At 40.8% G+C, this 14,150-nt stretch overlaps 1 protein-coding gene across 2 annotated transcripts in view; it reads right to left on the reverse strand.

The window, feature by feature from the left end:
* The window catches only part of THADA (THADA armadillo repeat containing), a 169,685-nt gene extending 159,855 nt beyond the window's left edge, over positions 1 to 9,830 (reverse strand). Inside the window, exons 1-12 of one of the 2 annotated variants that reach the window (XM_075707613.1) lie at positions 9,755 to 9,830; positions 8,293 to 8,387; positions 7,750 to 7,880; positions 6,821 to 6,969; positions 6,630 to 6,662; positions 5,743 to 5,791; positions 4,604 to 4,794; positions 3,844 to 3,938; positions 3,320 to 3,540; positions 1,662 to 2,353; positions 849 to 1,000; positions 552 to 707 (exon numbers count right to left, since the gene is read on the reverse strand). In XM_075707613.1, the coding sequence (XP_075563728.1) occupies positions 552 to 707; positions 849 to 1,000; positions 1,662 to 2,353; positions 3,320 to 3,540; positions 3,844 to 3,938; positions 4,604 to 4,794; positions 5,743 to 5,791; positions 6,630 to 6,662; positions 6,821 to 6,969; positions 7,750 to 7,880; positions 8,293 to 8,387; positions 9,755 to 9,830 (2,040 nt within the window). Of the gene's footprint in view, positions 1 to 551; positions 708 to 848; positions 1,010 to 1,643; positions 2,354 to 3,319; positions 3,541 to 3,843; positions 3,939 to 4,603; positions 4,795 to 5,742; positions 5,792 to 6,629; positions 6,663 to 6,820; positions 6,970 to 7,749; positions 7,881 to 8,292; positions 8,388 to 9,754 lie in introns of both variants that reach the window. The other variant, XM_075707614.1, reaches the window with a different exon arrangement.
* Between the last annotated feature and the right edge of the window lie 4,320 nt (positions 9,831 to 14,150).

The raw sequence follows: 14,150 nt of genomic DNA on the forward strand, positions 1-14,150 counted from the left end.
ACATTTCATCCACACCTTTCTACCATGATCTACATGTGACCTTGGCAACTGCCACAATGTTGACACACTCAGTCCCTGCAGACTGTAGCAGCACAGCCACATGTCACACTGTTCCCTTAATATTCCTCTACCTTGTCTTCCAAGTCAGGTTGCTGAGCCTGGTCAAGTGACTGTGAATTTGCCTGAGGTCTGGTAAGTGAACGTAAGCACACTCTCAGTCCACAACAAAGGCAACACAAGGTTCATCGCTTACTCTACAGCATATTGCTTTGCTGTTGGTAAAGTACGCATACACTGACAGGTAAGTAACACTCACTACCATTCATGATCAAGTTACTGTGCCTATCACTTAATTTTTTGTTTAAGCCATCCTTGCCTACAATGACTTATCACCATTCAGTTGGATAATACATACAACATAGTCCTGGTCTTAGAGCTTCTTCTCTTTCAAATGATCAACTTCATAACGTACCCAGCAGAATTTTTTTTTTTTAAATGCTATATAACTAACGTAATAGGCACATTAGACATTGTTTATAGTTTGAAGTTACCTTTCTCAGTAAAGAACATATCTGTTGCCTTACTGAAGGAGACTGGCTGTTCAAGTTGTACATCATAAAAAACTGAATTAGTTGCATTTCTTCCATAGACACAATTTCCGTGCTACGATGGGTTTCACAAAGTAAACCTAAAGCATCAATGCAAACCTGAAAGATATTTAGATGTTAACCACAAAAGTTAGAGGCACCTATGATGATACCTTTGTTTTAAAGCAATGCTGACAAAGTATTTAGGATCAAAGCAATTCTTCTAATTTAAAGACACAAAAAAAAACATTGTCCCTTTACCTGATTGTGCTGATGAACTAGACCCTGTTTTATACATTCAGTGGATAGAAGACCATTGCTCATGATATTTGAAAGTTCCAGGTGTCCATGAGCCCTGGCTGTTCTTAGGCATGCCATTAATGCTCCAAGAGCTCCTCTAGTACTGCAAGAGCCTACGGAAAATGAAAACCAGTAATAATTATAGTTTGATTAACACAAACAATGTACTAATTGCAATGCTTGCCAGAAACTCCCAATACTTCCAACACATGACGCATTCCACCCTTTATTTTTTACCCCATAAACCCCAAAAGACAGTGTCTGTCATAGACTAAACTAGTTCTAAATCGCCTGGTTCCCAAAAAGCTTTGTCTTGAACATTACATATGAAAAAAGGACCTTGCAAGGCCTCACAAGCCCTTATTTTAGAATTACACTAAATTATGTCAAAAACTACAGGAGAATTATAGATCTCGTATCCACATATTTGCAACAAAAAACAATCTGTAAAGCCCTGTTACTGGACACACCTGTGTAAGAAATAACAGCAGAACAGAAAAATAGCAGGAAAAAAATACTGATATGTAACAAAGCTTGGCATGTAAAGAGAATAGTAAGGCACCCACAGTTAGAATGCTCATTATTTTCCTCCTGGCATGAAGACACACTTATGATTGTTATGAATTCCACCTTGAAATACTAATAGGAATAATAACCATCTGGAATTTTTCTCCCAAATGAATTCTAATGATAATAATACATCAGAAATCACATTTCTGAGATTTTTATTTAAAAAAACAATCATAATTACAAACACAATACTCATTTTCTTACCTAGATTAGCATCTGTAGAAGCCTGAAGAATTCTAATCATGTAGCTCAGACTGTCAGGGCTACACTTGAGCAATTTTGGTAAATAGTAATCTATTATGTAAGTAGTTTGGTCATGGTTCCCTTCACACAGTATTACTAGAAGAGGAGAAACCCAGATGTCATGCCACTGGTCAATCCAGGTGCTTTCTGGAAAACTCGAAGTAAAATGGGCTTTGTGATTTGTAAACATGGTTTCCAAAAGATCACTAGCATAGGGTGCAAGAGACTGATCATTCATCACGTCCAAGATTTGTACTGGAATTGTTCTGTCCAACTGTAGGATATTTTCAGTGCCCACACACTCCACAAGACAGCCAAGAGAAGCATATTTCCCTTTTACATGCCATTCCAAGTTTAGTAAATGCTTTATCAGCCTTGCAAAGAATGGGTCTGATTTTTCAGTGGATCCAGTAATGGTGGTTCGGTGTATCTGAAGAAGATTCTTGAATATCAATTTGGTTTGATGTCTGACAGCATCCAGAGGGTGTTCCCAGTGCGTATAAACGTATTCCAGCAGCTTCCCAGTTACATCAGAGTTCCCATTAAGTTTGATTTTTAGATTTGGGGAGCCTGAAACGAGGGCAGCCAGTGCTGAATTAGTCCAAATAGCAAGGATTCTAGACAAAGAGGTTGCCATACTGGATTCTTTCAACCTTTTAAAAAGAACAAACAAAAAAGTTCATTATTTGCATTTGTCAATTTTTTTTTTTAATTATTTAAAAATAATTATTCATCACATCAGTTTACCTCACACTAAAATAGCTAAGGAGACATTAGCCATTAACTGAAGAAAAGGAACAAACACAAAAAAGAGGTGATGAATTGGATGTTGCAGAGTATGACATGCTGCTAACTGGTCACAGCTAAAACCCCTAAATATGGGGAAAAGAAACCTGACAAGCCACTACACTTGCAATTTTAAAAACAAAAATAAAAATTAATATCCACATGCTAATATTTGAGCAGCATTATGTTACTGCATGCTTCTTGAAAATATAAGGAAAACTTTTCATTGACATATAAAACCATAAAACCTGAGTACCATGCAAAAACAAAATCCCAGAACTGACCTCCAAGGCAGGAACAAAGGTTGAACTGAATACACATTTTAGTCTCCTATCCAATAGTGCTGGTAGTCCACTAGATGCAAGCAGTCAATGCTTGCAACCAGAAAAAAAATTAAAACTCATCTTACTTCAAGTATTCCACTTATTGGCACACTTTGTTTTCTTCTGTACTTTTAAAAGCACAGGAGGCGATATCCTGAAACTAAAGTTTATCTGCCTACGCAACAACTGATTCTGCCACACCTTACCATCAGGTAGTTGGTAAACTAATCCCACTTATGTTGGGAAAAACAAAATTTCATTTCAGCATGCAAGAGAAAATTGTAACTTAGAACTATCTATGCAATATCAAGATGTTATGTTTTTCAAACTCCTAGAGTTATTCTGAATATATTAAAAAGATGACCATCTGTGGCAGAAACTAGTATCATTACACTGAAAACATCAAAGAGATATTCCACTGGGACCATATGAGCCGTGCAAAAATACAAGCAAGAAGATCAATCCCTTCCTCCCAAACAGGAAACAATACAAATCAAAACGCAGGCTTACTCTGAACTCAAAGACAACAAGACTGATGCGATATCTAGTAATAGTTTCTCTCCATTTTCACCCATGCTGCCATTTTTCCATTCCAGCATAGCCAGTGCTCCATGGCAAAGAAAGAGGAGGACTGAGTCAGGGAGTTCTTCCGTACACAGAGGGCCACAGTTCCGCACAAACCACGCTGGCACACCCGCATGTTTCACTGACCCGAGAAGCAAGTCGCTGACCTGTAATAGCAAAATAGCACCCATCACAGTATCTCAGCACAGGAGAAGAGCGATTTTGTGCATAACCGAGAATCTTGGAAGATCTGAAGAGATTACTTGTACGTTGTTTTTCTCAAATTCAAAACCTTAGTCTTAATATTTCATACGACAGAGAGAGAATAAAGGATTTACACTCCAGCAAGAGAGTGACACAGAGGCTGGCAAGTCCTGCTATCTGTATCAGCAAAGCCTCTGAACAACACTGGAAGCACTGATTAATGACACTATGACATTTCACAGTCTTTAGTGAAGAAATACACTTACCAAGGAGGGTAATTCTTCAACTGGCTCATACATAGCTTTAATAAACAGAATAACAGCCAGTCCTGAGGTAGTCTGAACAGTATGCAGGAGAGTTGCTACATGGCAGAGAAAGACATTTTACATCAGAGTGCAGCAAACACTGCGTGCTAGAACTATGTATCAAAATTCTAAAGACGGTATTGAATTGTCCTAGAATACTTGTAGCTGTATAATCACAAATCTGTAGTGTCTGCCTGGATAGCAAGTATTAACAAATTTATTCTCTAGTGTAATAGGACTATTAATACCTTTTAACAGATAGAAAATACAGAATTGCCCAATAAGACAAGGACTGTGGCAGAGCCTATTGACATTTATATATAAAATTCTACTGTACAAAAATACCTGCATAAGAAGTAAACATAATTAGTTATAGTGCACCAATAACTAGTTCTGACAGCATAATTCATACAGATATATAAATTTTTGGTAGACATAGACATTTGGTGAGTCTCAAAAGTACTTCTTAGTTTCTAAATTATTAGTAACAGCATTTACCTTGTTTTTTTGTAGTAGGACAAGTTGAACTGTACACTCCAAAATTACGATCTACAAAATATAGCTCACCAAAAGACCTACTACTGTTCCCACTCCCACTAATCTCAGCAGTTCAATTTCCATTCAAGCTAACTAACTTTTCATACACACAGGTTGTGTTTACTACAAAGACAAGATGACTGACTTAATAAAAATATCTGGTTTTAAATGTTATTAAACTTACCATCCATTAGGAAGTTTGTGGAGCTTTTCAGTAAACTACACATACTTTGCCAAACAAAAGACTCATGGCATTTCCAAAGACTGCCCTGGATATTGTCTTGTAATTTCTGTACAAGCATCATTGAAACTTTAATGCCTATCAGTAAATCGTGCATCAACTGAGTCTGAACAATACGATTTCCATGATTCTTTCTGTGGAAAAATGACAGACATACACACAAAAGCAAGTGAAAACCATTCTTCACCATCCCCAGAAAACTACATTCCGACATCTTCAGATAGAATTAATAGTAAAAACTAATTTATTGTTTGAGTTGATCAGATACATAACTATAGGAAAACAAGAAGCAGACTCAATGGCAGTGCTTTAAAATGAACTTAACAAACATAATGACAAATTCTACTACAGTTTCTGCAGGTTCCTGTGACAAACTTTCACTCATTTGATTCCGCCTGAGCGGAGCTGAACTTTTCCAGAAACTTTCCAAAAAGACCAACAGAACACAGTGCTGCTCCTTTCTCATTTTTCAAGCAGCTCCTCCATGTGCAAAGCATATTTCTATCATTCAACTTTCTTCTAACATGAAGACAGACAACATGTAAACTTTTAATATACAAAACACTCCATTAAGCACCCTTCTCCTCTGGATACATGATGAGAGACCACAGTGAAGAGGCTTCACTTTACGCATTGCTAGAAAATGTCAAGATATTAAATGATGACTACTGTGACAGACTAAACAGAATATCAATACTGAATTAAACACTCATGGAGAGTGGAAGTGTGTTACTTTACCTGAATTTTAATAAGTACATCTATTAATTACAGTGTTCAGTCACAATTCAGATAGTGAAACCACAACTCAAAGGCCTGCCTTAAAAGTAGTAGCTCTAACGGTATCAGTGCCTTAAATATTACTGCCTTTAATTTTCCTCCTTTCCTCTCGTATTTTATATCACCATATTGCCACAAAAGAAACTCATCAGCCATTTTTATTTAAAATATGTATCATTGTAAAATGACATTCCCATCTTTCATCAATGTATGGCTATCAAAGTGATTATTCCAAATCATACCAGATTATCTTGCAAGAGTGAAATAAAAACAGCTAAAATAGAGCTTATATTGAATTCACTTACCTGTTTTCTTCCTGTATGCCAAGTAACGACTTCTGCAGAAACTGAAGAACTAGTGAAAATAATTATGTTATTAATTTATTTAAAACAGAAATAGAACAGAAGAATTCCAGCAAAGCAATCACACACACACATCATACCCAGACACAATTAACAGTTATCCATGTAATAGTGTTTCTTCCACTCCGTAAACAAATTAAACCAAAATTACAGTGGAGATCCAAAGATGTGATGCTAAAGCAAAACCTCAAGCTGTTTTGCGACAACCTGGTACAAAACGAGAGTTTCCAACGCACTTCACCTAATCCTGTCAGGTATTGAGAGTTCTGGTTCTTCAATGAAAAGCTGAAATTACCAAGAGCTAAAGCCAGAGCAGCAATAAAAAGGTCCACAGGAAGCTGTGAACATTATCTGCATGCTGAGGGCACAATATGTCAAGATATCCCATATTACCAGCAGATCAGACTTCTGCCAAATTATTGCCAAACAAAATTCTTGCCACAGCAGGCCTAGGCTTGCTATAGCCAAGACTGGCTGTCAACAGCCCAGTGTTAGCACATCCAACTTCACCATGAGGCAGAAGACATAGAATACTTCACATACAGTAGCATCAACTCCCCCAGCCCTTTAAGAATCATACAGTGGCACCTTTTCAGATTTATATCTAGGGCTGCTCAGCAAAGCAAGATTGACCCCTGGAAATTTAAGGTACAAAAAAAAAGGAAAGCCTTTGACAGAAAAAGTACCATGTGAGGGTACTAGTTATTAAAAATTAACCAGGAGGAAATCGCATCTGATAGATCTTTATACCTCATGTTACTTCTTCATACACAACCCTCCCCTCAACAATCTACAGTGAAACTTACTTTATGATATAAATACAACTTTACCTTCTTCAAACAGGTTTTTAATACTTGCTCTACCTAGAGGAAAGAAAATACATTTTAACTAGTGAATACTAGCCAATACTATCTATTTTACATAGATAAAGATGTAAGCGTTACTATTGGGTGCCACACCAAGATGCAAACCAATGTTGAGCAAGTTAAACTAGAAGACAATATATTCAGTGTCATCATACCTAAGCTGAAGTCCTCCATACAGGAAGCAAGGTTGTCCAATACTTTTCTGTACAAATATATGTCTGTGGTTTTCAGTTCTTCCCTAAGGCAGCATACAAAGCTTTGTACAGCTAATGTCATAAATTCTTCAGGAAGACTATTTAGTGAACTGTAACAGTAAGAAACAGCACGATCAGTTAGGTTACACTGAGGTGTTAAATACCCACTTGACTAAAGTCAATGTCCGATAATACTCCAATAATAGATAGATGTTGCTGCTTGTGTGAAAACATACTCTGTTTTAAAATAAACACACACGTTCTAATTTTGCAACTAGAAAACCTGTCAAAGGGGTGTAAAGCTCTGGCATGCAATCAAATACAGGATGGAAGCCCTGCTTCTCTCAGTGGGACAACAAGTGTTTTCGGACATAGAAATGAAGACAGCTAAGCACTGGATCTTAAAAATGTTAAGGCTGTAATAAATTCACTAAAGAAATACAACAGTAATTTTGCAACAGAAAAATGTAATTGCAATAAAAATAGGCACAAGAAACCACAGTTTAGTTATGATTCCTCTGAATAGCCTTCTCCTTACATTGTCAGAGTTGAGGGTTTTTTTTAACAGAAGTATTTTAAAAATTTCTACTCTAATACTGGATTTTAAAATTCAAAAAGTGTTAATTACACACTATGTTGTCTTTCCAGTAATGAAACAGATCAAAATAATACTTCACTTTTAAGTTATTTATCCAGTGATATATTGTATTATTTATAATTAAGATTTTTAACTAAGCAGGAAAGAAAAACAATACATACTCACTATTAGTATCACAAATTTTCAGTAAATAAACTACAGCAATTTGTGGTGCATGACAGATTACTGGCTGTTAGGTAAGGAGAACGTGGAAAAAAAAAAAATAAATAAAGGCTACTATTCAGTTTTTTACCTTGCTAATACTTTTTTCAAGGGATTCTTCGCAGCCAGTGAAAAATATGTCTCTCCCAAAATATCCAAACAAGCTTTAACCATGGGATCACGTGCAGAGTTTTGATCCATCTTCCTTACCAATGGCATAATCTATAATCGACAAAACACAAGATCAACAAAAACCTCTGGATACACCCTCATCATTAACAGAGGCAGAACTCCCTCATCCAAGTATATGGTGCAAAACTGTCCTCTCTTTACCATATCCTGTTGAGTTTCACGTTGAATAAAGTTCCAAGAACATCTCCCATATAAAAAATACATACATAGAAAATAGGAAACACTTGCCTTCCATCATTTTTCAGTAACTGTAGCCCTTGCTAATTTAAGTACTAGAACTACTTTCTACCTAATGCACGTGCAGCAGTACAACTGCTTTTTACCTGCTTCCAGAAATGTTTAAAACATTACAGAGCTTATTTTAGAACTGTATTTCCCATTAACTGTGCACATGACACACCATCAGCTACCAAAAACCACACTAACAATTGTGAAGTCTTACTTGTTTAATACTCTGGATCTGCTGGATGCCATTGCTCAGCTGTGCACAGTGCAGAAGCAGAGATGCCAGGTTTTGCTCTTCAGGCTTTGAAAACCCTACATTTGGAAGAAGAGTCTCTTTTTAGAAAGGAATCACAATAAACAGTATAAACAATACATATTCTATAAGAAAGCACTGCTTAATTCTTAGGGTTTTCTTCCTGTTCCAGTAAACCTACTGGTGCCCGTAAGTCACCTTACAACATCTTAACACCAATTTTTTTTCTAACAAATGAAAAAAAATACAAGTTCACTGCAACGTAGCAGTAGGCCTCATGTGCAGTATGAAGACCAGTTTCACAAAAATCACAGTGTGGCTGAAGTTGGAAGGGACCTCTGGAGGTCAACCGGTCCAACCCCACTGCTTACCTGGAGCAGGCTGCCCAGGACCATGGCCAGATGGCTTTCAAATACCTCCAAGGATGGAGACTCCCCAACTTCCCTGGGAAACCGGTGCCAGCGCTCAGCCACCCTCACATTAAAAAAAGTGTTTCCTGATGTTCAGCGGGAACCTCTTGTGTTTCAGTTTGTGCCATCACCTCCTGTCCCATCACTGTTCAACACAGAAAATACCCAGGCTCTGTCGTTTTTACGCCCTCCTTTCAGGTATTTTTTACACTTGACAATTGATAAGATCCCCCCGAAGCCTTCTCTTCACCAGGCTGAAGAGTCCCAGCTCTCTCAGCCCTTCCTCATAGGAGGGATGCTCCAGACCCTTCATTATCTTAGCGACCCTTTGCTGGACTCTCTCCAGTATGTCCGTATCTCTTGTACTGGGGAGCCCGGAACTGGATGTAGCACTCCAGGTGTGGCCTCACCAGTGCTGACTAGAAGGCAAGGAGCACCTCATGGTAACTTTAGTATACAAATCTTGTATTACTCGTTTTTGGTTTTGTTTTTTTTTTTAAAGTAAAGATCACTTAAAGTTTATCGAATTAAAAAAAAAACCCAACAAAATAAAAGAGCATTTGTACAGTATCTTTAAATCAAATTAATGACAGAAAATGCAAAGACTGGGAAAATACACTCAAGATGATCTCCAGAGATCCCTTCCAACCTCAACCATTCTGCGATTCTTTGAAATTCAGTGTTATCCCACATATTAAGGCCAGTACTTCAGGTAGCACTGAAATAGCCCTGTAAGCAGGATCACAAGTAGGACCTTCTATCACCTTCTCACCAATAATAAAACAAAGCAAAGAGCTTTCAAACCAAAGACACAGCGCTCTAAAGTATTCTTTTACCTCTGCCAAGGTAAGAAGTCATTGTCATTATAAAATAAAAACCACAAAAGAGCAAACACACCTAAAACCCACAAAACAAAAACACCAGAAATAAAACAAGAAAAAAAAAAAGTAGCTACCCAAACGCATTCTACTAACAAAGAAATTACACATTAGATCAGAAAAAAACACCCCACTTACTCTGAAGTTTTTCAAGCTGCTGATGATCAAGAAAGAATGCATCTACCTCAATTTCCTTCTTCTTCTTTAAAACCATTTTAGCTGATTAAGAGATACCTGCTCAAAAAATAAAAGAATTCAAAAAACAAGGTCACATTGTTTTAAAAGCGTAATTTTTAAACGTACAAACACTTCCTATGATAATGGTCTTTTTCACTACCCTGAAATAATGTTTATTGCATTACCTGTGCAATTTTTTTTTCAAGATAATAGCTCTCTCTAATTTTATCAACTTCAACTGTTTCAACCATTTTTCCCAAAATTCACCCAGACTTCACGGCACAAAATGGAACACATAGAAAACAGGACTTCAGGATTTGTTGTATGACTGACAAACCATCTCACTGGAGTTTTTACTGCACTTGTTATGTAGCCTGTGGCATGTCCCTGGATCGGAGTTTGAAAATACCACACAGAAGCATGGGAATTACAGCACAAAACTTCTGTTGCTCTGTTTTATGGTTCAAAACTCATTTAACTTGTATTAATATAAAGTTAGAACTTTGTAGCAAAGCGGCTTTGTTTCTTTACAGCGTATCAACCAGTTCTGTGTTCACTGTAACGGATGTTACAAACAGCAAGTTATTTGTCGTCTTTAAGGTAATGCCAATTTAACGTGCGCTACGGTTTCACTGACTCATGAGCTTGTTATCACAGAACAGCTGAGGCGGGAAGGGACCGCTGAAGGTCACCTGGTCCAACCCCCTGCTCAAACAGGGCCACCTGGAGCCACTTACCCAGGACCATGTCCAGGTGGCTTTTGAATGATTCCGAGGACAGAGACTCCGCAGCCTCTCTGGACAACCTGTGCCAGTGCTCAGGCATGCTCACGCCATGTCTGGTGCCTCCTGATGTTCAGAGGGACCCCCCCTGCGTTTCAGTCTGTGCCCGCTGCCTCCCGTCCTGGCACTGGGCACCACTAAAAAGAGCCTGGCTCCATCTTCTTTGCACCCCTCCCTCCACGTACTTACATACACTGACAGGATCGCCTGATCTATTACCTAGTCCCAGTTGATAGCGACCAGAAAGCATAACTCCTTTTATTTTCTTCTAAAAGCAGGTGGCCTCGGCCTTCTTCCCCAGGCAGCGGGCGCCACACGCCAGCATTCCGCCGCCTGCCAGCGCCCGGCTGGCCTGCGAGGCCGCTGCCCGGGCGGGGTAACGCACACGACAGCCCCGACCACCTTCCAGCGGTCCCAGGAAGACAGGAGCCTGACTTACAGCCCCTCAGAGGAAGACGCAGCCGGGCCCCGCTGCCGTGCGCCTGCTTCACCCTCTCCCGCACCGACCGAGCGGGCCCAAGCAACGCCGCGCCCCAGGGCAGCCCCCAGCCGGGCCCCCGGGCCGGGCCGCACCGGCCGCCGGCTCAGGCGCAGCCCCCGGCGCCTCGCCCCCGCCCCGGCGGCCTGGGCAGCGGCACCCGCCAGGGGAAGCGGCAGGGCCGCGGCGGCCGCCGCCACGCAGGCCGCGGCGCCGCCGAGGGCGAGAGCAGAGGGGAAGGGCAATGCCGGCAGGCCCCTGCCCGCCCCGCGCCCGAGGGGAGACTCACCCGCCGCCGCCGCCGCCGCTTCCCTTCCTCCCGGCCGCCGCCGCCGCCCCGCCCGCACCACGTGCCGCCCGGGAGGGCCGGAGCCGCCGCCGCCGCCGAGCAGGGTGCGGGGGCCGCACCCGGGGCGCTCCCCGCCCCCGGCCCGGCCCCCTGCAGCGGGCCCCGGCGCCGCCTCATGCCGGGCCCGAGCCAGCCGGTGCTGCCGGGGAGGCGCAGCAGGTGCTGCCGGCGCTGGAGCAGCGGCCTGAGCCGCGCTGCCCGCAGCGCCTAGCCGGGGTTTTTTTGGAAAATATTTATCCTAACAACAAGATAAACCAACGTGAGAGTCGCTGGCCTTTGTAAGGCACGACTAGCTTGCCTGATTTTAAAATGTACTCTGCGCTTTGGGGAAAATTGGTGGCCGCTTTGATGTATCTCATGATGGCAACAGCTTGTGTTTCGCTGAGCAATTACGCTCCCTCCTCGGTCACCGAGTTTCCTCAGCAGCGTCAAATGGATGCCGTGTCCTTCGGAGCCCAATTTGCCATGTGCCCCATTTGCCATGTGCCCTACCTGCACACAGCGGCTGGCAGGCATCCCTCCAGAGCCGGCCACATTTTGGAGCCAGAGGAAGCAAACCCCAGTAAAGCATCCAAAGCAAATCACGTTGCTCGAGTCACAAATTCTCCTTTCTTTCCCCTTTTTTCCCCAAGGAGCAGAAAGAGGTTTGAATAAACGCTTTGCAAAAATCCAATAAACTATTGCAGGGGGGTTGGGCTCGATGATCTCTCAAGGTCCCTTCCAACCCAAAGCATTCTATGATTCTATGATTCTATTTGAAAAGCAACCGCCGTTTGTTTGTTTCCTCTTACCCATCTCTCTTGATCCTTTACAGCAGTACCTAATGTGTCAGTGCCTCCACATTTTCTTAAACCGTAAAATAATTAACAAAACACAGTTCCTTTTTTTTAGGTATAAGCATTTCACTTTTAGCCAGAGCAGATTTTTTTTTTAAGTTTTCAACATCTGTGTCATGTGCCTTTCACAATCCTTCCAGGTCCCATATGAATAATGTAAGTAACAAGTACGTAATTTGCAAGCAGTAGACTGCCAAATGGGGATGGTCTTTCCCAAGTCCATGAGTTATATCTAGCAAAAGGGAAATCTTGCACTCGTAAAAATGGTTATTGCACAAGTGGTTATTGTAAAATGCCAGCTCAATGTAGCAGTCATGCTTCCATTAAGATTTAAGAACAACAACGTTTTGGTAAGGAAAAGGGGGAAAATATAACAAAAAACATTCCTTGCCACTTGACTTTCACCCAACAGGGATTTTCTTAGCAATCTAAAGCAGCTAGAGTCCATCAGAGTCTGTTCTGGACTTTCAACAAACTTCTGGGTCCCCCTTTAACACTTCAGTCTCACAGTAGTTTCTGACTTCTTACATGGTAATGGCCAAGGAACTGAGAAAAGGTTTAACCATATCCAAACACATGGAAAATAATTTAACTTTTTTCTCTGTTGGCTGGTTGATTTTCCCTCTGGTTTCTGCTCAGCCGTTCCTAGGAAATTGGCACCATTATTTGGCACTGTGCGTTGCAGTGACCTACTTAAATTGCTGGGCTATCTCCAGCTCAAAGAGAGATTGAATGCTCATACGTGATTTAATGTTCCAGCTCAATCAGACAACACATCCTCATTTGGTGTAAGAAAAGCCTCCAACAAGCTAAGCTAAGTCCCCAGTTCCTTGTGCTCAATTCAATACCTGCACATTTCACATTCAATGTGATCCTCTTCCTACAGGTTCCCCAATTTCAGAGGAACCCTTTTTAGGGTTGCAGCTCTATGTATTCTCATACAGCTCATTTCTTGTCCCACTAGGGATAACTTTCCAGCAACTTCCCGCCTTCCAGAAGAGCTTTACTTTCCCCAAGTTTTTTCAGTTAGAGGAAGCATCGATGTCAGGGAGCTGTCAGGAGACGTTCGAAGAATCCATGCTTCATAGTGCAACGTAAAGCAAAGAGTCTTCTCAAGAAATTAAACGGTAGCGTTCAAGACCCACACACTTTAATTGCTCTGTTCCCCAAGAGTGCCACGTTTCCAGTATCCAAAATAACTTATTTAGAACTAGCTCACATACCACCTCTCAGCAGCTCACCAGGCATGGGTTATTTGGCTTAACTACCTTGAAAAGCCAAATCACTCTGTTTTCATGATTTCTATTCTGCTGGTAAGGAGCAACAGACCCTTAAATTACTGGTGTCGTGGCTCCACTGTGCTCTGCTGTGTGCCAGAGATCTTGCAGAGACCAAAAAAGCAATCCCAGTGTCAGAAATTGCTAGGGAGAGAATAAAAAATAAACTAGAAAGCATCGCTATGTTGCTGTATAAGTACATACACACTTTGAACTCTATGTGCAGTGTTCATCCCTACAAAAAAATAATATGGTAGGACTGCCAAAGGTGTGAAGTAAGGTAAGATTGATGGCCAAAGGTAGAGGGGCTTCTCTGTGAAGCCATTATCTTCACTCTCTGAAACTGAATAGGACAGAAATGTCTAAAATAATTTTTCACTGTCTCTACAAAAATTAAGCGGCATCAAATGAAACAAGCAGATGGCATGTCCATAACAAAATTAATTATTCAAACCATGGAGCTCATTGTCCTAGGACATTTTGGATCTTGAAAATTACATTTGTTCAAAAGCAGCTGGACTAAATCATGGAAGGAAAAAAAAAAAAAACCCAAACCAGTAAAAGTTTCAAAACACAAAACTTCTGCTTCACAAGGTCCCTGAACCACAAAGCAACTGGAGACTGGGACAGTATTC

The sequence above is a fragment of the Pelecanus crispus genome, chromosome 3 (genome assembly GCF_030463565.1).
Source record: "Pelecanus crispus isolate bPelCri1 chromosome 3, bPelCri1.pri, whole genome shotgun sequence".
NCBI classification, from domain to species: domain Eukaryota; kingdom Metazoa; phylum Chordata; class Aves; order Pelecaniformes; family Pelecanidae; genus Pelecanus; species Pelecanus crispus.